The following is a 20,517-nucleotide window of genomic DNA, read 5'->3' as shown; positions in this document are numbered from 1 at the left end:
CAGGCTTGGGCCCGCAGTGACGAAACTTGTTGGGCCTCACGGGATGGGGGGCGGGGGGAACCGGGCCTGTCCTCCCCACCCCAACGAGACCCCAAGTCATCGCCCACGAACGGCCTCTCTGGCTCCTCATCAAGCTGCTCACGGCCATGATCCCAGAGACTCAGGAGCAGATCTCTAAACCCAGTGGATTTTGGCAGAAATCCCTCCAGATTTAAGTGTTAAAATTTCGGAATTTCAAAACCACATGGCCCTACTGCAGCCACACGACATCATATGTTATTCATAACCAGCAATAGAACACAAATTGTCTATTGTTGCCTTTTCAGCAGATCTGAGTGTTGGGGTAAAATCTCAAATAATGATGGGTCTGGTGTCGAAATAGTGAATGTGATCAAAGTAGAGAGAGAGTAATGTGGAAATCATCTGCCTCACAGGCAGGGGGAGGGTGTGGGATGGGGGTATACTGGGATTTTTGGTGGTGGAGAATGGGCACTGGTGAAGGTATGGGTGTTTCATTGTATGACTGAGACTTAGACCCAAAAGCTTTGTAACTGCTCTCACGGTGATTCAATAAATAAAACTATAAAAAATGGAAAAAAAAAGTAAGGTGGAGTTCATGCACAATTCAATCAGCTAATCAGTGGCTGAATAAATAGCAGTACTCCTACAAAAAAAAAAGTATAATAGAGGTGATAAGTTCTAATCATTACTACAACATTTTTTTAAACTTATGCCTCTTCCTTTGTTTTCTGTTACATACTTTTTATAATATCACATACTAGTTCTTATTATTCATCTTTCACATTGTAAACATTTTGGCCATAAACATTTCTTTCCCTTTGTGTTCTAAGACAAATATGACTTGTGCCTTCTTTTGTTCCATTTAGTTTTTAGTGAAGCAGTTTAGTTTTTATTGAATGAAACTTGCTTACATGTGAGAGGAGAGAAAAGAGAAGTATGTTCAAGAGCGCACCCAGACTTCTCCAGAGTGGGAATTAGTAAACAGAGAACCATGAGATAAGCAAGCAAGATTCGAGTCTGTCTGAGAGAGAAAATGGCCTGGAGAATGAGCCTCATGCCTTATTTTAACCCTTTTAAATCCCCTAGGTGGAAATTCTTGCCTCTCTTCAGAAACCAAAGAAGATTTCCTTAAAAGGTTCTGATGGAAAGTTCTACATCATGATGTGTAAGCCAAAAGACGACCTGAGGAAGGACTGTAGATTGATGGAATTCAATTCCTTGATAAACAAGGTTTGGAGATAGTTTGCTTTTGCTTTAGAATTATTGTGATTATTAAATCAGTTGGAGTATGGGTTTTTCATTATGCCATTAGAGCACTCAAAAAAGGGATATGGACTGTAGCCTTTTTCATTTCACTTAATTTTTTTATATTGAAAAAGCGATAGCACAGCGGTAGGGCATTTGCCTTGTGCGCGTCCGGCCCAGCCGAGCTGGGTTCGATTCCTCCGCTCCTCTTGGAGAGCCTGGCAAGCTACCGAGAGTATCTCGCCCGCATGGCAGAACCTGGCAAGCTCCCCGTGGCGTATTCGATATGCCAAACACAGTAACAAGTCTCAAAAATTGGAGACGTTACTGGGCCCACTCGAGCAAATCAATGAACAACGGGACAACAGTGACAAAGAAAAATGTAGAATGCAAACTAGTGATGGGAAGCACTGCACTGTCCTCCCCTTGTTCATTGATTTGCTGAAGCAGGCACTAGTAACATCTCAGAACAAATTGTGAGACTTGTTGTTACTGTTTTTGTCATATTGAATACGTCTCGGGGAGCTTGCCAGGCTTTGCTGTGCAGGCGAGATACTCTCGGCAGATTGCCAGGCTCTCTGAGAGGGGCAGAGGAATCGAACTCGGGTCGGCCACGTTGGCTGCATGCAAGGCAAACGCCCTACCCGCTGTGCTATCGCTCCAGCCCAATGATGGGAAAATGCTTTCTATTTTAATATTTTCCTTATATTAGAATACAGAAGTCAAGTTTCTATTTTACAACACTTAATGGATTTTTTTAAAACTCTTTTGATGTGCTTGATTTCTGTTTCAGAGAAGATATGCAAATTCTCATTAAGGATTATTATAAATATTTTATCAGATGATACATTTGAATTATACCACAGCTATTTGTAAGTGTATTTCGTCTATTTTTTCAATTGGCATATATTAAATCATGCTCAGGAAAGATGTGTCTATTGCTTTTTATGTCTTTCGTCCCATCTTTCCATCCTCTCATTAGACTTCATTAGATTTTAATGATACTTCATTTTTGGTTTGGGGGCTATACCCAGCAGTGCTCCGAGGTTACTCGTGACTCTGCAGTCAGGAATCACTCCTGGCGATGCTCAGGTTACCATATGGGATGCCTGCGATCAAACCAAGAGGGTTGGCCGCATGCAAGGCAAGCGCCCTCCCCATTGTACTATTGCTCTGACTCCTTCTATTGTTTTTTTTTTTGACTAAAAAAATTGTAGGCATATAACATAAAAAGATACAGTAGCCGATTAGTTCTTTTGTCTCTCTCTCTCTCTCTCTCTCTCTCTCTCTCTCTCTCTCCTTTTTTTGGTTTTGTTTTGTTCTTTGGCTTTTGTGTTTGGGCCACCGGGGCTGCACTCAGGGCTTGTTCCTGGTTCTGCCCTCGGCTCACCCCTGCTAGTGCTCAGACTGTGTGGTGTTGAGTCTCAGAACCCAAGTCAGCTGTGTGCAGAGCAAGTGCAGTGCCTGCTGGACTGTCTCTCCAGCACTGTAAGTTTATCATCAAAAGCAGGACCTGGCTTATATTTAGTTTAATCAGAAATGTTTAAACTTTAAAAACACTTAGTTTAAAATATCTAGTTTTAAAATTCACATCAGAAGCTCATTTCAAAGGCAAAATAAAGGAAAGGGCTGTGTTACCTAAACTTCTGATTCTTCAGTAAGTGGTATTTACTGAGGACTAGTATGTGCATCTTAGAGCACTCTGAAGTGTTTTTTTGGTTTGGGAAGGCCAAGTGTTTTTCTTTAGTTTTAAATTTAGCTTAATCTGCCGCTTATGCTAAATTATTTCATGACTGTTTTCCCATGCAAACATGATCAAATAAGGTAGAAACTATAGTTTCCCTATATTGGTTTCAGAAGTTGTACTCTGATCTTTCCATAATTTCAGCGCTGTACTATGTCTCTTGCCGTTTATGTAGCCTACTTAGGCTAAGGATTATAATGTGTTTTTCATCAGTGACTGTGCTTTTGGAACATGCAGGCAATCATTATAAGTATTTGTTAATTTCATATAGTTCCAGCTGTATATCCTTACCTAATACATTTTAGGATTGATCAGATGAGAGGTGAAAACTTTCTTTTACTTAGAAATAGTTTTCAAATGAAACAGTAATGAGCAAGAGTAAGAAATATATTTTGGGTTATGATAAAATTGGTACTCTTTCATATATTTTTACATAATAGCACTGTCTGTAGCACTGTCCTCCCATTATTCATCGATTTGCTCGAAAGGGCACCAGTAACATCTCCATGTGAGACTTGTTACTGTTTTTTGTGGGTTCTATCGAATGTAGCCTGCCCACAGGGCAGAGTCTGGCAAACTCCCCGTGGCGTACCAAATATGCCAAATACCAGTAACAATGATGGGTCTCACTCTCCTAAATAGCCTTGAATATAATCTCAGGGCTAGGATGAAAGAGACGTTACTGGGGCCTGCTCGAGGCAATCGACGAATAACAGGATGATGAAATGAAATGAAATGAAATGAAATTTTTTTTTGTTTGGCATATCAATTACCATGTCGGTGAAGCCGACATGGCAGCACTAAGAAGGATGAGAAAGGAGAGGCCGACAAAATCTCAAGGCCGACCTAGGCTGCCACAACGAAGGAAGACAAAAATGATCGTCTGTACTTTCAATGCACGTACGCTAGCATCAGATGCATCCATCGAGGACCTGATGGTACAAGCGCGAATGATCAAGTACGACATCATTGGTCTGACCGAGACAAGAAGGCACGAATCTCACCATGCCGTTTTCGACACTGGAGAAGAATTGTTCCTCGGAACATGCGATAAAAGAGGTGTTGGAGGCGTTGGTGTCCTTGTCAACACAAACTTGGCCAAGAGCATTGATTCATTCGAATGCCTAACAACCCGAATCGGACGTTTACATTTGAATAGATGTGGCTCACTGCCTGCAGTTTCTATCTTCGTTGTCTACGCACCAACATCTCATTATGATGAAAGAGAAATCGAGAAGTTCTACATGGAGCTAGAGAAGTTCTATAAAGAAGACCACACCTTCTACAAGATCATTGTGGGTGATTTTAATGCCAAGATAGGACCGAGAAGATCAGCTGAAGAACTTCACATCGGAACCCATGGCCTAGAATGGAACGAACAGGGTGAGAGACTGTCTGAGTTCATCATGTCGACCAAGACCATTCATGGTAACTCACAGTTCCAGAAGGCAGAATCTAAACGATGGACATGGGAGTCTCCCGGTGGACGATTCCACAACGAAATAGACCACATCATATTCAATCGACGGTTTTGCCTGACTGATGTCGCTGTTGTCCCAAAATTTCGAACGGGATCGGACCACCGTCTCCTTCGTGCAAAATTCTACTTCACAGAGCGGGGAGAAAGGGCTGCAAAGTTCAAAAAGAGAACTCCCAGAACGACCACCAACTGGGAACTCTTTGGTACTATTGCGGCAACATGGGAAGATGCCATTGTTGACAACATTGACGAGGAATATGATCGACTGGTTCAGCACCTCCATGAATGTGCGAGGAACGCCAAGAGAGAGATAGCCACAAAAAGTCGCCTATCTTCGAAAACTCTTGAGCTAATTCGCCAGCGTGGTTTGGCGCATGCCTCAGGCAACCGCAAGCTAACGTCCGAGCTCGCAAAGCAGTGCAGAGATGCGATCAAGGAAGACCTCAAAGAGAGAAGAGCAGAAGTACTGGTAGATGCGGCAGAAGCCGGGAAAAGTATTCGTAACGCCCGCCTGTCCTTCGCCAACTATAAGACCAAGATGACTGCCCTCCGACGTCCTGATGGATCCATCACATCCTCCAGAATGGCAATGGAGAAGATTATCCATGACTTCTACTCAAATCTCTTCGATAGCCATGTCCACTTGCCGACATACCAAATTCCACAGGATGGGTATGTCGTTCCCAACGTTCTCCCTTCCGAAATCCGACACGCCATTTCGTCAGTAAAGAAGCAAACAGCACCCGGCCCAGACAAGGTCAGACCTGAACACCTGAAGAACCTGCCGTCAGTACTCATCAATACACTGGCTCGGCTCTTCACTCGCTACCTGTCTGAATGCAAGGTTCCATCTCAATGGAAAACCAGCAGGACCGTACTACTGTTCAAGAAGGGAGACATCCATGACATTGGCAACTATCGCCCGATCTGCCTATTGTCTGTCATCTACAAGTTGTTCACTCGAGTCATCCTGAATAGGATTAGCAGAACACTAGATGAAGGACAACCATGTGAGCAAGCAGGGTTCCGCAAAGGATTCAGCACCATCGACCATATCCACACGATAACCAAGCTCATTGAGGTTTCTCGGGAGTTCAAGATACCGCTCTGCTTAACGTTCATTGATTTAAAGAAGGCCTTTGATTCTGTTGAGACGGAAGCGGTCATTGAAGCCCTAGCCAATCAGGGCATTCAAGCCCAATACATCAGGATCCTCCGTGAGCTGTATTGCGGATTCACTACCAGGATCTCACCATTCTACAAAGAAGTGATCGTTGATGTCAAGAGAGGGGTGCGGCAGGGTGATACCATTTCACCAAAACTCTTCAGTGCCACCCTCGAGAACATCATGCGACGACTGGAATGGGAAGGAATGGGAGTGAAGATAGATGGTCGGCAACTACACCACCTCTGCTTTGCTGATGACATTGTTTTAATAACACCAAACATCAGCCAAGCGGCACAAATGCTGGCCGACTTTGACCATGAGTGTGGAAAGGTAGGACTACAGCTGAATCTTACGAAGACAATGTTTATGAGAAACTGCCTTGTTCCTGACGCCCCATTCGCTCTCAATGGAACGACCATCTCCGAATGCAACAGCTATGTGTACCTAGGTCGAGAGGTCAACATGACAAATGACCTGGCACCCGAGCTGCGCAGGAGGAAGAGAGCGGCTTGGAACGCCTTCAAGAACGTCGAAGAAATAGCTAAGAGGACGAAGAACCTCCGGCTCCGGGCACATCTCTTTGATTCCACTGTTCTTCCTGCATTAACATATGCCTCAGAGACCTGGGCCCTACGCAAACAAGATGAGAACGCCATTCAGGTCTCCCAAAGAAGAATAGAAAGAGCTATGCTTGGAATATCACGTTTCACTCAAATGAGAGAACGAATCCGGAGTTCTGACATCCGTCGACGATCAAGGATCAGGGACGCTGTCTCATTTGCCAAGGTGTCGAAAATCAGATGGGCTGGTCACGTAATGAGATTTAAAGACGACCGTTGGACTAGAGCTGTTACTGATTGGATTCCACGGGATGTCAAGAGACCGCGTGGCCGCCCACCTACCAGATGGTCAGACTTCTTTGTCAAGATCATGAACGATCGGTTTGAGGCCCTCCATGTTCCCGGAGCGAAGAGATGCCATTGGGCTACACTAGCACGCGACAGGGACAAATGGAGACGTTACTGGCGCCCGCTCGAGCAAATCGACGACTAACGGGAAGTTAAGTGATTAAGTGATATCAATTACGCCACAGGGAGCTTGCCAGACTCCGCTGTGCAGGCAGGAAACTCTCAGTAGCATGCTGGGCTCTCTGAGAGGGAAAGAGGAATCGAACCCAGGTCGGCCACATGCAAGGCAAACGCCCTACCCGCTGTGCTATCTCATCAGCTGTTTTTTTGGCCATTATGAATGCTACTCTGAGTGTCAAAGTGAAATTTTTGATAGTAAATAGTATTATTATATGTAAAAATATTTGAACATAATGTTGTTGCCACTTGTGAATAAAGGACTGTCCCAAGACATTGCAATAATTTTTTTGGTGTTGGGGCCACACCTGGCAGTGCTCATGACTTGGTCCTGGCTCAATGCTCAGGGATCACTCATGGCGGGGCTCAGAGTGGGGCCATGTGTGGTGCTGGGGATTGAATCCAGGCCGACTGTGTGCAAGGCAAGGCAACAGTCTTGTTGCCTTACACACTGCACGATCTCTATGGCTCTTACCCAAGATATTTTTGTGATTAGGAAATCGATTAGGTATTACTGTCCCAGTAGTTACTTAGCCGAACATTCTGTTAAAAAAAAAAAATCTTGGGCTGGAGTGATAGCACAGCGGGTAGGGCATGTGCCTTGCACGCGGCCGACCCGGGTTCAATTCCCAGCATCCCATATGGTCCCCTGAGCGCCGCCAGGAGTAATTCCTGAGTGCAGAACCAGGAATAACCCCTGTGCACCGCCGGGTGTGACCCAAAAAAAAAAAATCTTATATTCCATCTGGTTAGCTTTCTCTGACATTCTTTCACTGTGAAATGATGATATTTAGAACTTCTGAATTTTCAGCTCCTATTTTTCCAACAGTGCTTAAGGAAAGATGCAGAATCCCGTCGCAGAGAACTTCATATCCGAACATATGCCGTCATCCCACTGAACGATGAGTGTGGGATTATCGAATGGGTCAACAACACAGCTGGTCTGCGGCCTATCCTGACCAAACTGTACAAGGAGAAAGGTACTCTCTATATCCCGGCGGGGAGCCCCAGGGTGTAATATGTAGGAGCATAGCATGTATGGGTCTGAGGGTAATTGTGAGATACTCGAAGTGTCATTAGCAGTGTTGTGTGCTCTTGGGGGGGCCGGGGGCTGTCCAAGAGCTTACTCCTGGCTGGTCAGGGATCATTCCAGGTGGCACCTGCGACCGATTAGGGCCAGTTGCATGAGAAACACTATTTTGTGTTTCTTACCTCCTGTACTAACTCTATGGCCCAGTATTTCTTTTTTATAGAATTGTAGTAAGATTCTAGACAAGTAATATTCTATCTAAAGAAGCACTTTTATATACAGTTCTTTTATATAGAGTTATATTCAGTTTATATACTTTTATAAACAGTTATATTCAGAAATGGCCTACAGAAATGTATGTAAATTTTTTTCACAAGACGTATTAGCAGTTCTGTAATTACTAATAATCTGTGTGTACCAGTCTTCAATAAATGAAAACTGGTTCCTTCTCCTTGGAGAATGGGTTTTTGAAAGCCATTCTCAAAAGAAAGGCTTTTATGAAACTGAACGTGGTAAATTGGAATTCCAGTTTCCCACTGGCCAAATCTGGGATAGTTTGATCAGCAGAGTAAAGATTTCAATGAATAAGTGTAGACTGAGGATGGAAGTGAAAAATCGCAGATTAGCAAATATTGCAATATTATTGTTGTAGGCAAGATTTACTGATACTGCAATTAATGGAATAAAATTAGATGAGAATTAAAAAGTATTTTATCAAATGTCAAAGTATTTTATTACAAGATGCTTATTTATTACAAAGGTGAAAAATAGTAACCCACTGACCCACTGGGGCCAGAGAGATAGTCCAGCAGGTAGGGCCCTTGCCTTGGCTCAGCTGACCTGAGTTGTAGCTCAGACACCACATGTGGTCCACCAAGCCCACCAGGAGTGATCCCTGAGTGCACAGTCAGGAGTAAGCACTGTGCACCTCAGGGTGGCCCCCACCCCCCAAAAAAATCCACTAGAGCAAATAAAAATACTAATATTGGGGATAATAATGGCCAAGGGAGAAACTCGTCATATTTGAAGGCATTAGAGAGACCTGACAGGTGAATGCAGTGTGTTACTGAATTGTTTTCTGGTCCTTTCAGGGATGATGAAGGTCAGCTTGTGAAATTTGAATAAGGTTTTATAATAATACTCTGAAATGAATTTCCTCATTTAGATAATCATACTAAAAGACGTGGTTATTCAGAAAATCCAAGTGTATATTTGCATTCAGTGTGATGACTAAAAACATTTCTATTAATTTTAAAATAGAAAAATTTCAAGTGAAGAATATGTGAGAACTTTTTGCACTATCTATGCAATTCTTCTTAAGTCTAAATTATTTTAAATAGAAAGTTTTTCACAAATATATGTTGTGATACTTTAAAAAAATGTAAGTAGATTAAGTTGTCAGAGTGAAGTAGGAAACAAGTTATTAGTTTCCTTAGGCTACTGGAACAAGAGTGTCACAAACTAGTTACAAACAACAGGAATTTATTCTCTCAATGTTCTGGAGCTTAGGAGTCCAAATTCAGTATCCAGTAGGGCCTGGCTATTTCTGAAAGCTCCAGGACAAAATCTCCCCCATCTTTCCCTTAGTTCTGGTGCTCCCAGCATATTGGCTGGAACTTGCTTGGCTTTCACACAGTGTTCTCTCTTGGTCTACGTGCTGTATTTTCTCTTCTCAGGGCACTGAACATTGTAGACTAAGGACCCACCCTGATAGCCTCTGCTCAACCTAACTGATTACCTGGGCACAGACCAGATGCTTCTGAGTTTAACTCCGAGCAGGAAGTTACAATGAAAAAGCACCGTGTTATGGCTACTGTGCTAAGAATGTCATATGCATTACTTCATTATTGTTTGTTTGGGGGCCACACCAGGCGGTGCTCAGAGGTTACTCCTGTCTCTGCACTCAGGAATCACTTCTGGTAGGCTCGGGAGACCAAATTGGATGCCAGGGAACAAGCCCAACTCAGCTGTCCGCAGGGCAAGAGCCTTCCTGCTATATGCTTGCTCCTGCCCCTGTTTTGTTATTGTTAACAAGCCTGGCTATTCCTGTCTTTGGTTAGTGTCAAAGTTCAAGGAACTTATCTTTCGGAGAGTCTGGGGGGGAGTGGTTTGGGCCACACCTGGCAGTGCTTACGGCTTCTGCCCGAGTCTGTGCTCAGAAACACCTGACCTGGTGCCAGGAATTCAACCAGTCTGCAGAGCACAAAGCCAGCACCAGACCACCTGTCCTGGCCCTCAGCCCTGGGCAGGATCCTGAAGGCTAGTTTGCCGCAGACTGGCTCGGTCGGGAACCACCAGGCTGAGGGAACGTGGGAGAAGGTTTACAGGAAAGCAGGAGATTCGGCGATGACAGACAGACACCAACACAAGTGAGGCTGAGTGCTGCTGCAAATTTACTGAGCACAGAGCTCCTTTTTTATACAGTCAAGGCAAAATCATAGAACAAAGGGCCAGAATACAATCGGACATTACATCATATCGTGGTTACTTGTTGGTGACATATTCCAAAAAATATCGAGGGACAAAAACACTTTCTTAATACACTTCCTGCTTCAAATTAGGACAAAACATTTACCTATGAATTCTTTACAGTGATTACACAGGATTTAATGTCTAACCATGGTTCCCCTTTCTACAGAGTTCTCTATCATTGTTTTTCTTCAGCAACTTTTGTTTTCATCTGACAGGGTCTTAACCACACATCACAATCCAGGAAGGGTCTCGGACCTTCCCATATATTGGTTTACAACACTTTGTTTTTCTGTTAATAAACTCCAGGATGTATGTGCTTAGACCAGTTTTTGTATGGGGGGATAAAGGTTTCACAATGTCCCTCATTCTCTCATACGGTAACTTACTGTTTTCTTTTATGTTAGGCGCCCTTGCTTGAAATTAAGGGCTGTACTGTATGCTAAGAATCTAATTGTTTCAGCCACAATATTTGGCGGTTTTTCTGGCTCCTATTATTGTTTGATTTCACTATGACTCCTGACCTTTGTCGAACCTAACATCTCCTTAGTTTCCTACAGATTTCACAATGATTAAAAGCAAACTATAACTACAAAGCTTCTACCTATTAATTCTAAATACCTAACATAAGTAAAATTGGCAGGCAACCATTATGAACTCCATCCGGGATGCAGAAGAGCCACATACCAAAGTGCCACAGAAGCACACAAAGCAGGATAAGAAAAGGGGGCGCCGGAGGCATAGACCCAAAGGTCGCGAACCTCCCTTTCCCGCGGGGCCTGGGCCAGGCCCAGGTCACCATAGCAGGTTGCTACTCGGGCGACACCGTTGACGGCGTGGCACTAGTTTACACAGAATTAGCTCAGGTCATCTTTCTTGGTGTCTCGGTGCTCATTTGTTGTAGACCTGTAAACTGCATGGTAGTTAACAGAGTCAGCACTGTGGCTTCAGTGAGGGCTGCAGCATTTTTTTTTTTGCAGGTCAATCATGTAATTTTTTTTTTAATTTTTATTAGTGAAACACTATGAGGTACAGTTGTAGACTTAAAAATCTTCGTGCTTGGGTTTCAATTACACAATGATCGAGTACCCATCCCTCCACCAGTGCCAAGCTTTTTTTTTTTTTTAATTAGTGAAACACTATGAGGTACAGTTATAGACTTACAAATTTTTGTGCTTGGGTTTCAGTTATACAATGATCAAGTACCCATCCCTCTACCAGTGCCCATCCTCCACCACCACAGGTTCCAGCATTCCTTCCACCCCCTATCCCCCCCCCCCCCCCCCATCCCACCCTGCCTCTGTGGAAGGGCATTCCCTTTTGTTCTCTCTCTCTCCTTTTGGGTTCTGTGGTTTGCAAGAGAGGCATTGAGTGGCAGTCATGTTTGGTCTATAGTCTACTTTCAGCATGCTTCTCCCATCCTGGGAGGATCCTCCCAACACCCTTTATTGGGTGCTCCCTTCTCTATCTGAGCTTCCTTTTCCCCTAGCACGTGTGGCTGGCCTCCAAGTCATGGAGCAAAATTCCTGATACTAATCTCGGCCAGTGCTGGGTGTTAGTCTCCCATTTTGTTACTTTACATTCCCCAGATGAATGCAATCTTTCTGTGTCTATCTGTGTCTATCCCACTCTTTCTGACTCATTTCACTTAACATGATACTTTCCATGTAGTACTACTTGTATGTGAATTTCATGACTTCATCTTTTCTGACAGCTACATAGTACTCCATTGTGTAAATGTACCAGTTTCTTTCACCAGTCATCTGTTCTCAGGCACTCAGGTTTTTTCCAGATTCTGGCTATTGTAAAGAGTGCTGCATTGAACAAACAAATGCAGATGTCACTTCTACTATACTTTTTTGCCTCGCTGGGATATATTCCCAGGAGTGGTATTGCAGGGTCAAATGGGAGCTCAATTTCTAATTTTTTGAGAATCATCCATACTGTTTTCCAAAAGGGTTGGACCAGTCAGCATTCCCACCAGCAGTGAAGGAGGTTCCCTTTCTCGCCACATCCACGCCAGCACCGGTTGCTTTTGTTCTTTTGGATGTGGGCCAGTCTCTGAGGTGTGAGATGGTATTTCATTGTGGTTTTGATCTGCATCTCCCTGATGATTAATGATGTAGAGCATTTTCTCATGTGCCTTTTGGGCTGCAGCATTTTTACAATGTATTTCTTCTGCATGATCTTCCGGAGTGACTTGATTCCACAACATTGGTTTTAGGTTACATTTTCTTCAAGTGGCTTCACATTTAATCTGTTTCATCACTGCATAATACTATCAGATGAGAAACTTGCCTTTGCATAATTCAAAAATTCTTCATTTGCTTTTGAATAACAATTTGAGTTAGATACAACTGTTTGACTTGCTATGCTCTGTCCTCCTTTAACAAAAAGAATTCCCTCTTGTTTGACTTGTATGAGTAAGGAAAATCACTCTCCTTGCAGGTGTTTATATGACAGGAAAAGAGCTTCGCCAGTGTATGTTACCAAAGGCTGCAGCTCTGCCTGAAAAACTCAAAGTATTTAGAGAATTTCTTCTGCCTCGGCATCCTCCTGTTTTTCATGAGTGGTTTCTGAGAACATTCCCTGATCCTACATCCTGGTATGTTACCAAGAATATAATACTTTGTTATGGCGGGTGTTTTGAATAGGACTTTAGGTTATGTGGCTTATACAGAAGCAGACTGCATGGCATTTCCTTCAGGTATAGTAGCAGATCGGCATACTGCCGCTCCACTGCAGTGATGTCGATGGTTGGTTACATCCTGGGGCTCGGAGACCGTCACGGGGAGAACATTCTCTTCGACTCCTTCACGGGGGAATGTGTGCACGTGGATTTCAACTGTCTCTTCAATAAGGTGAGCAACTGCTCCACTTGGGTTTCCTCCCCGTTTCCTTTTCCCGCTAGTCTTTCTTCCCCAGACCTGGCTGTAGGGAGCAGTTGCGTTCCCGGTCGGCTCATGTCGAGAGCTTGCCCGGGGGTTTCGTCGGTGAGTTTCCCAGTAAAGCTGTCTAGGATGAGAAGAACACTAATGAGAGTGGAAACTAACACTAAACCTGAAGTTCAAAGGCATAGGCTCTAATTCTGACTCTGTTAGTTCTTAGTTACATGAAAAGAAAATGTTCATTTTCCTAAGATTTAGTTTTAGAGAAATGGAATAGTATTTAATGTGATGGTTTCCAAAAGTGGCAACAGAAATTATTCCAGAGTTTTAAAGTTGTCTTTAACAAGAAAACATCCCACAAGACTCAGTTTCTGCAGGGGATAAAAAAAACCTTGGAAAGGCTGGTGAGAGTGAGAAAGTAAGTTAACAGAACTTCATTCTGTCACATGTTACATTTCTGAGGGATGTGAGCATATAACTTCCTTTGATATTAAGTAGAAAAATGTGAGCATGGTTGAGAAAGACATGAAGGAAGTCAACGTAAGACTAAATACTGAATGCCTAAAGTACTCTTCACTGCAGTACTTCTGTGAAAGCAGGATCTGTAATCCTAGATCTTCTTAAGGACTTGTGTTTCATTTCCCCAAGAGCAAAGGTAGAATTAGATGACTCTTTCAATACATATATCTGTAATATAGCTACACATACTAATATTTTAAGGGTATCTTTTGTATATGAGCCTAGGCAAGAAATTGCAAGTTTTTGCATCAAGATTTAAAAATTCTAACATTCTTTTTAAAAATTCATTGCTTTTAAGGGAGAAACATTTGAAGTTCCAGAAATTGTTCCGTTTCGCTTGACTCATAATATGGTTAACGGAATGGGGCCTATGGGAACAGAAGGTCTTTTTCGAAGAGCTTGTGAAGTCACCATGAGGCTGATGCGGGATCAGAGGGAGCCTTTAATGAGGTGAGCGTCTAGATTTTGTGAAATGTTTAACAGTAATCTTGAGCCTTATTGACTTCTAAGATTTTTTTTTATATATAGAACTTCACATTTGTTGAAGAAGAGTTTTAAAACAGTGCTTTCAGATCAAATTGACCGGGCCAGAGAGATAACTCAGAGGGGTGGAGTGCATGTTTTGCATGTAGGAGATTCTTGTTTGCTCCCTAGCAGTATGTGGTAGCTTGAGCACTGAGACAGGAGTAGCCCCCCACCCCCCAATCCAAATAAAAGTAAAAACTTATAGTTCATTGTAGCACTTTCATAGTGTGTCCAGACTGTGGAAGCTACCTGTGTCCCTGGCTGGACAGATAGATGAAGAAAATGTTGTATAGCACTGCTGAGTATGGCCCCAAACCTCCCACACAAAAATAGAAAATGTGTGTATCTGCAGTGGACTACTGTAAGTTTCCAACATCAGAATGAAAAAGTTGGGCCCAAACAGGCTGGACACGCAGGACTCGAGCATTTGGTGGCTGAGAGCCGCCTCCCCGGGCCGGACCATGGGCAAAGGACGGGAACTGGGCCCCAGGCTGGTCGGCAGTCGGTTTATTTCTCTCTCCCTGGCGTCGTCCGATCTTTCCCTTTACGGAGCAGTCATAGTCATCATTTTGGCCGGGGTCCCCGTCATCGGTTCCATCAGCCTATTCTCCTTGCAGGCCTCAAAGTATCCAGAGTCTCTATTCTCCTCCGTGTCTTCAACATCTAGTCCTCTGCATCTTCACCTTCGTCTTCACCTCCCTCTCAGTGTCTCCTTCCCAGAGTCTCGTTCCAGAGGAGTTCTCTTTTCCTCCCCTAACGTGTAGACTCGTGCTTCTGTTCTGTTCTGTTCGTCTCTGTTCGCCTCTGTTCTGTTCTGTCCTGTCCTCAGCATCTTCATCAACTCCCCCTTCTGGATTCTAGTCTCCCTCCTACAAGACTCTCTGCCAGCCCCCACGTCTTCTGCCAGCCTAGTTCTGTCTCTTAGCCTTTATGGCTTAGTTCTATAGGAGTCTTGTAGGGTGGGGATACAAAGGTGGGGTTGAACATTATCATAACAACAAAGAGAGGTAAAGGCCACTCCTTCAGGAGATTAACTCAAGGACAAAATCTCATCTAAGGAGATAACTCAGGATTACTAGGAGATCCACCCAAGGACGGGATTCCATCCAGGGTGTATTTGCTTTCTCCTTTCCTCAGCTAGTAATCCATTTAAACAGTTATAGTAAATTTACTTCTTAAAATATTTCTTTTTTTTGTGGGGGGGGAGTCACACCCGGCAATACACAGGGGTTACTCCTGGCTCTGCACTCAGCAATTACTCCTGGCGGTGCTCAGGGGAACCATATGGGATGCTGGGAATCGAACCCGGGTTGGCCGCGTGCAAGGCAAACAGAGCGATAACACAGCGGGTAGGGTGTTTGCCTTGCACGTGGCCCAGGTTCGATTCCTTCCGACCCTCTCAAAAAGCCCAGCAAGCTACCAAGAGTATCTTGCCTGCACTGCAAAGCCTGGCAAGCTACCTGTGACGTATTCGATATGCCAAACACAGTAACAAGTGTCACAGTGGAGACGTTACTGGGCCTGCTCAAGCAAATTGATGAACAACAGGAGTGACAGTGACAGTAATATTTCTAACAATGTATGAGCACAGTAAGAGGTATACTAAGCTTAAAGCTTGGCTCTTCCTGGGGAACATCTCACTATATATTCAAGACCACAGTCCTCAGGTCATGTTAGTCTTTCCTAACCCCAGCAGGGTCCTTATTCAGTTACCTCCTTTTGGGTCATGACAGAGTTTGCCCGTGACCATGCTCTTAACGTAGTTAAGTATTATGGCCTTTTCGCTCCGCCCTTCACGCCCTACCGAGGCCACCAGTTGCCCCCCACGAGCGGCTCTCCAGCACGGCCACGACTCCAGAACACAGAAACCAATTTCTTAACTATCTGACTTTCAGTAGAAATACTTCCAGGGTCAATAGGTAAAATAGCAGAAATCCAAAACCAACATTTAATTCTTGAACCCAGCTGTAGAAAGCAAATCACTTCACAATGCTTTTTCAGCATGTCTGATTTGGGGGGGGGGGGGGGTAAACTCTAAATAATAGTGGCGAATCTTTTATTGAAACAATCTAATCAAAGCGGATAGAGTGTTAACTAGAATTCATCTGCCTCACAGGGACGGGGAGGGGTGGGGGTGGGGTTTTATTGGGGTTCTTCATGGGAAAAAATAAGTATTGGTAAAGGGAAATGTGTTTGATATTTGCATGACTGAGACATAAACCTGAAAGCTTTGTAACCTTTCCCACAGTGATTCAATAAATAAATTAAAAAAAAAAAAAAAAAAAGTATTATGGCCTTTAACCTGGCCCATTTTGATGTCAGGGTAGCTCACAGCTGCCCTGGGTCCATCAGTCCCTCGTCAGGACCCTGCTCTTGGAGTGCTAGGAACTAAGGGCAGCTGAGGCTTAAGTACAGATGCCCAGGAGTAATATTATTTTGGAGTCAGTTAAGTCCCATGTTACATAGCATAACATCAGCTGTGTTCCTGTGTCTATACAAAAAGAACATCGCTAAATAAACCATGCAAATGACATAAAGGGAAAAGAGAAGCAATATGGAATTATCAGTGCCTGATGGGATCGGGTGTGCCTCAGTTGCACTGTTGGGGAGTGGCTCATTAAACCTTAAACTCCCTGTGGGAGCAGCAAGGACAACCTAGTGTTACCCAACAGACTGTTTCTCGGCTCTGAAAAGGGAGTATTGCCATTTGAGACAGCATGGGTGAACCATGAAGGTATTGTCTTAAAAGAAATAAGCCAGATATAGATGTTGTGTGATATTTGTTACCTACATAGAGAATCCTGGGCTGCAGCGATAGAACAACGGATAAGGTGTTTGCCTTGCACACGGCTGACATGGCCGACCCAGGTTCAATTCCTCTGCCCCTCTCGGAGAGCCCGGCAAGCTACCGAGAGTATCTCGCCCGCACGGCAAAGCCTGGCAAGCTCCCCGTGACGTATTCAATATGCCAAAAACAGTAATAACAAGTCTCACAATTTGTTGTGAGATGTTACTGGTGCCCGCTCGAGCAAATCGATGAACAACAGGAGGACGGTGCTACAGTGCTCTAGAGAATCCTGATGAACAAAAACCACCACAAACTGAGCTTAGAGATGCAGAGAATAGCTTGGTGGCCACCAGAGGTGGAGAGAGTGGGATGAATGAAGAGGGTTAAGGTAGTCACAGGTACAGATTGACAGTCACAATTACAGTCATGGGGATGGAGAGTGCCACGTGGCGACTGTGGTTAGTAAGACTATTTATCTTTGATCTTAAGAATTCTCAGCAGGACTGAGAGACAGTATAGCAGACAGTGTCTTTGCTTTGCACACAGTCAACCTGGGTTTGATCCCCAGCATCCCATCTGGTCCCCCCAGAACCGCCAGGAGTAATTCCTGAGTGCAGAGTCAGGAGTAAACCCTGAGCATCACTGGGTGTGGCCAAAAAAACAAAACAAAACAATCCCCTTCGTACAATTCACAGCATATACACACACCCAAACCCTTTTCAGTGGCACGGCCCTTGCTGCTGTCCGTCACCACGGTTCCTTTTCATCTCCCCGGAAAGGCATAAGCCTGCGCCTTGTTCCCTGCCTCGCCTTCCCCCAGCAACCCTTTGTCTGTGCAGCTGCCTCTCCGGGGCATTTCATAGATGAGTCAAGTCACGCCTTTCATGTTTCTCCCCGTTCACTTCACATGTTTCATGCCTTTTTTTCATGCTGTCACACGTCCATGTATCGCTTGTTTTGTTTGGAGCCAAACCTGACAGGTGGTTGGGGCTTGTTCCTGGCTCTGCGCGGCCTCACTCCTGGACGTTTGGGGGCGTTTCGGCTGGACTCCTTCCGGTGCCCTTACTCACTCTGCTCTGGGTGTGCCGGGGATCCTGCAGCCGGGGAGACCCAGCAGGGCCCGTTTTTCCCTCACTCGATACAGACTCACTCACCAGATCGCAGTAGGCACCAGGCACGATAGATTCACTGGATCTCAGTAGACACCAGGCACTAGAGACTCACTCACGGATCCCAGTAAACACCAGGCGCTACAGAGCTCGTCTTACTCCCCAAGAATACCTCGGGCCCTTCCACTTTGCCTCTTCCTATTCTTTCCCTTTGTTCCCTGGCCCCAGACTACCGACTGCACACACTTACTGAAAGGTGGAGGCGTGTGTTTCTCTCTCTCTCTCTCTCTCTCTCTCTCTCTAATCCTTCGCTTCCACTTACACCCAAGTGTTAATGCTAGAGGCTGATTTTTACAGAGATACGCGTGTGCCGTGACCATATGCTGGTTCCCTCTTAGCGTCCTGAAGACTTTCCTACATGATCCTCTTGTGGAGTGGAGCAAACCCGTGAAAGGACATTCCAGAGCCTCCCTCAATGAAACTGGGGAAGTTGTCAATGAGAAGGTGAGTGGAAAGTTGAGCTTAAGAGCTGATGCTGCCTGTCTCTAGAAGTGACGGTGAGTCTGAGTATTGCTGATGAGTAATCAGTACTGAGTACTGCTGATGAGTGAGTAATCCTTGAAGGCTCTGAAATCTCAGTCTGCCTGAAACTTTCCGTATCTTTACTACTAATGTTAACAGTTATCATGTATGTGATTAAAGGAGCGCCCATACTTGGTGAGCCAAAGACTCTTCACAGCTGGGGAGGGTGCGGGGTTGTAGGGAGGGAACAACACTGTGTGGCATGCAGAAGGCCTGGCTTTGAACTCGGCACACAATGGATTCCCGAGCCCCACCAGAAGCAGACCAAGGTGCCCCTAAATAAATGGTCTAGCCCCTTAGCACTGCAGTGTGTGACTCAAAAATCCAAATTGGAAAAAAAAAATGTGAAAAGAACTTGAATCCAAATGGCCTAAAGAAGATTCATTCTCCGCTTTAACTCGTAGCAATTAACTCACTAATATTGAAGCCTCAGAATTTACAGTTATTTTAATAAGCAAAAAATGTAGTTTAAGATGTGATAAGCTTTCAATAATGAGAGAAATTTGTAGGCTTTCAAGAAACTAACTTAAATTGGCATTTGCTCACACAAGCATAATCTGCATTTAGGCATTCCTTATAGTGTTGCTGTTATTAAAATATGTAAATATTGAATATTTGGACTAGGAAATCACTGTCACTGTACTGTCCTCCCGTTGTTCATCCATTTGCTCGAGCGGACCCAGTAATGTCGCCATTGGAGACTTTGTTGTTACTGTGTTTGGCATATCGAATACATCACGGGTAGGGTAGCTTGTCAGGCTCTGTCGCGGGGGCGAGATACTCTTGGTAGCTTGCCGGCCTCTCTGAGAGGGGCGGAGGAATCGAACTCGGATCGGCCATGTTGGCTGCGTGCAAGGCAAACGCCCTACTGCTGTGCTAGCGCTCCAGCCCGGTAGGTAGCGTGGCCGAGTGGACTGGTAAATCATTTAATATAAAATTAAAATTTAATGACATTCAAAATATTAGGATATTTTGAAAACTTTAAAGTTCTAAAGATTTTTAGATTAACTTTATTCCTGTCTTTCTAGAATTATAATGTGGAAGAGAGTCCCTGCTATTTCACAGAAAAATTTAGAATATAGAAAAAGATTCAAGATGTTGATATTGTTATAGTATCAATATTACAAGCTTCAAAATTAACACCTCAGGTTACTCAATTTGTTTCATTCCTTGTTTATTATTTGCTTTTATAAAGTAATGATGAATAAAATGGCATTAACAATCGTTAAAAGGGGCTAGAGAGGTAGTGGTGGGACACTTACTTGGCATGAGGCTGACCTGGTTCGGCCCCCTGCACCCCGTGTAGTCCTGAGCCTGCCAGGAGTGACCCTGTACACCAGTGAGTGTGTTCCCAAAACAATCAAAACAGTTGTCAGATAACAGAAAGGTCCTAGATCCGGGTCACGAAAATCCACCTGGCTCTCTAGCCCTTGTCATTTTCATTGTTTCTCTTTTAGGCCAAGACCCACGTTCTTGACATCGAACAGAGACTGCAGGGTGTCATCAAGACCCGAAACAGAGTGACAGGGCTGCCGCTGTCCATTGAGGGACACGTCCACTACCTGATTCAGGAAGCCACTGACGAAAACCTGCTGTGCCAGATGTACCTGGGGTGGACCCCGTATATGTGAAATGAAGGGACTTCCAAGAAAGTGGGTTTAAGGAATGTGTGGTTGTTACATATTCAGTTCCCAAGTACAATATGAGTATGTTCTCAGAGCAAATGGTATTTATGCAATGATTGTTAATATTTAAACTAATATATGTCATTAAAAATAAACTGTTTCCTTAATATATATTGTGTGTGATAACTGGAGAAACGGAACTTATTATGTCGGATGGTATTGTTGTTTTAGGTTAGGGC

At 44.2% G+C, this 20,517-nt stretch overlaps 1 protein-coding gene across 1 annotated transcript in view; it reads left to right on the top strand.

Moving 5' to 3' along the window:
• Positions 1 to 20,449, top strand: part of ATR (ATR serine/threonine kinase) — a 100,413-nt gene extending 79,964 nt beyond the window's left edge. Inside the window, exons 41-47 of the mRNA XM_056113938.1 lie at positions 1,108 to 1,251; positions 7,573 to 7,723; positions 12,691 to 12,847; positions 12,950 to 13,103; positions 13,948 to 14,099; positions 18,470 to 18,575; positions 20,111 to 20,449. Of these exons, the coding sequence (XP_055969913.1) occupies positions 1,108 to 1,251; positions 7,573 to 7,723; positions 12,691 to 12,847; positions 12,950 to 13,103; positions 13,948 to 14,099; positions 18,470 to 18,575; positions 20,111 to 20,284 (1,038 nt within the window). The 3' untranslated portion in view covers positions 20,285 to 20,449. The remainder of the gene's footprint in view (positions 1 to 1,107; positions 1,252 to 7,572; positions 7,724 to 12,690; positions 12,848 to 12,949; positions 13,104 to 13,947; positions 14,100 to 18,469; positions 18,576 to 20,110) is intronic.
• The last annotated feature ends 68 nt before the right edge of the window (positions 20,450 to 20,517 follow it).

Source organism: Sorex fumeus, unplaced genomic scaffold, assembly GCF_029834395.1.
Source record: "Sorex fumeus unplaced genomic scaffold, SorFum_2.1 ptg000024l, whole genome shotgun sequence".
NCBI classification, from domain to species: Eukaryota; Metazoa; Chordata; class Mammalia; order Eulipotyphla; family Soricidae; genus Sorex; species Sorex fumeus.
The sequence above is the reverse complement of the archived record's forward strand: the minus strand, read 5'-3'. Positions and strand labels throughout refer to the sequence as shown.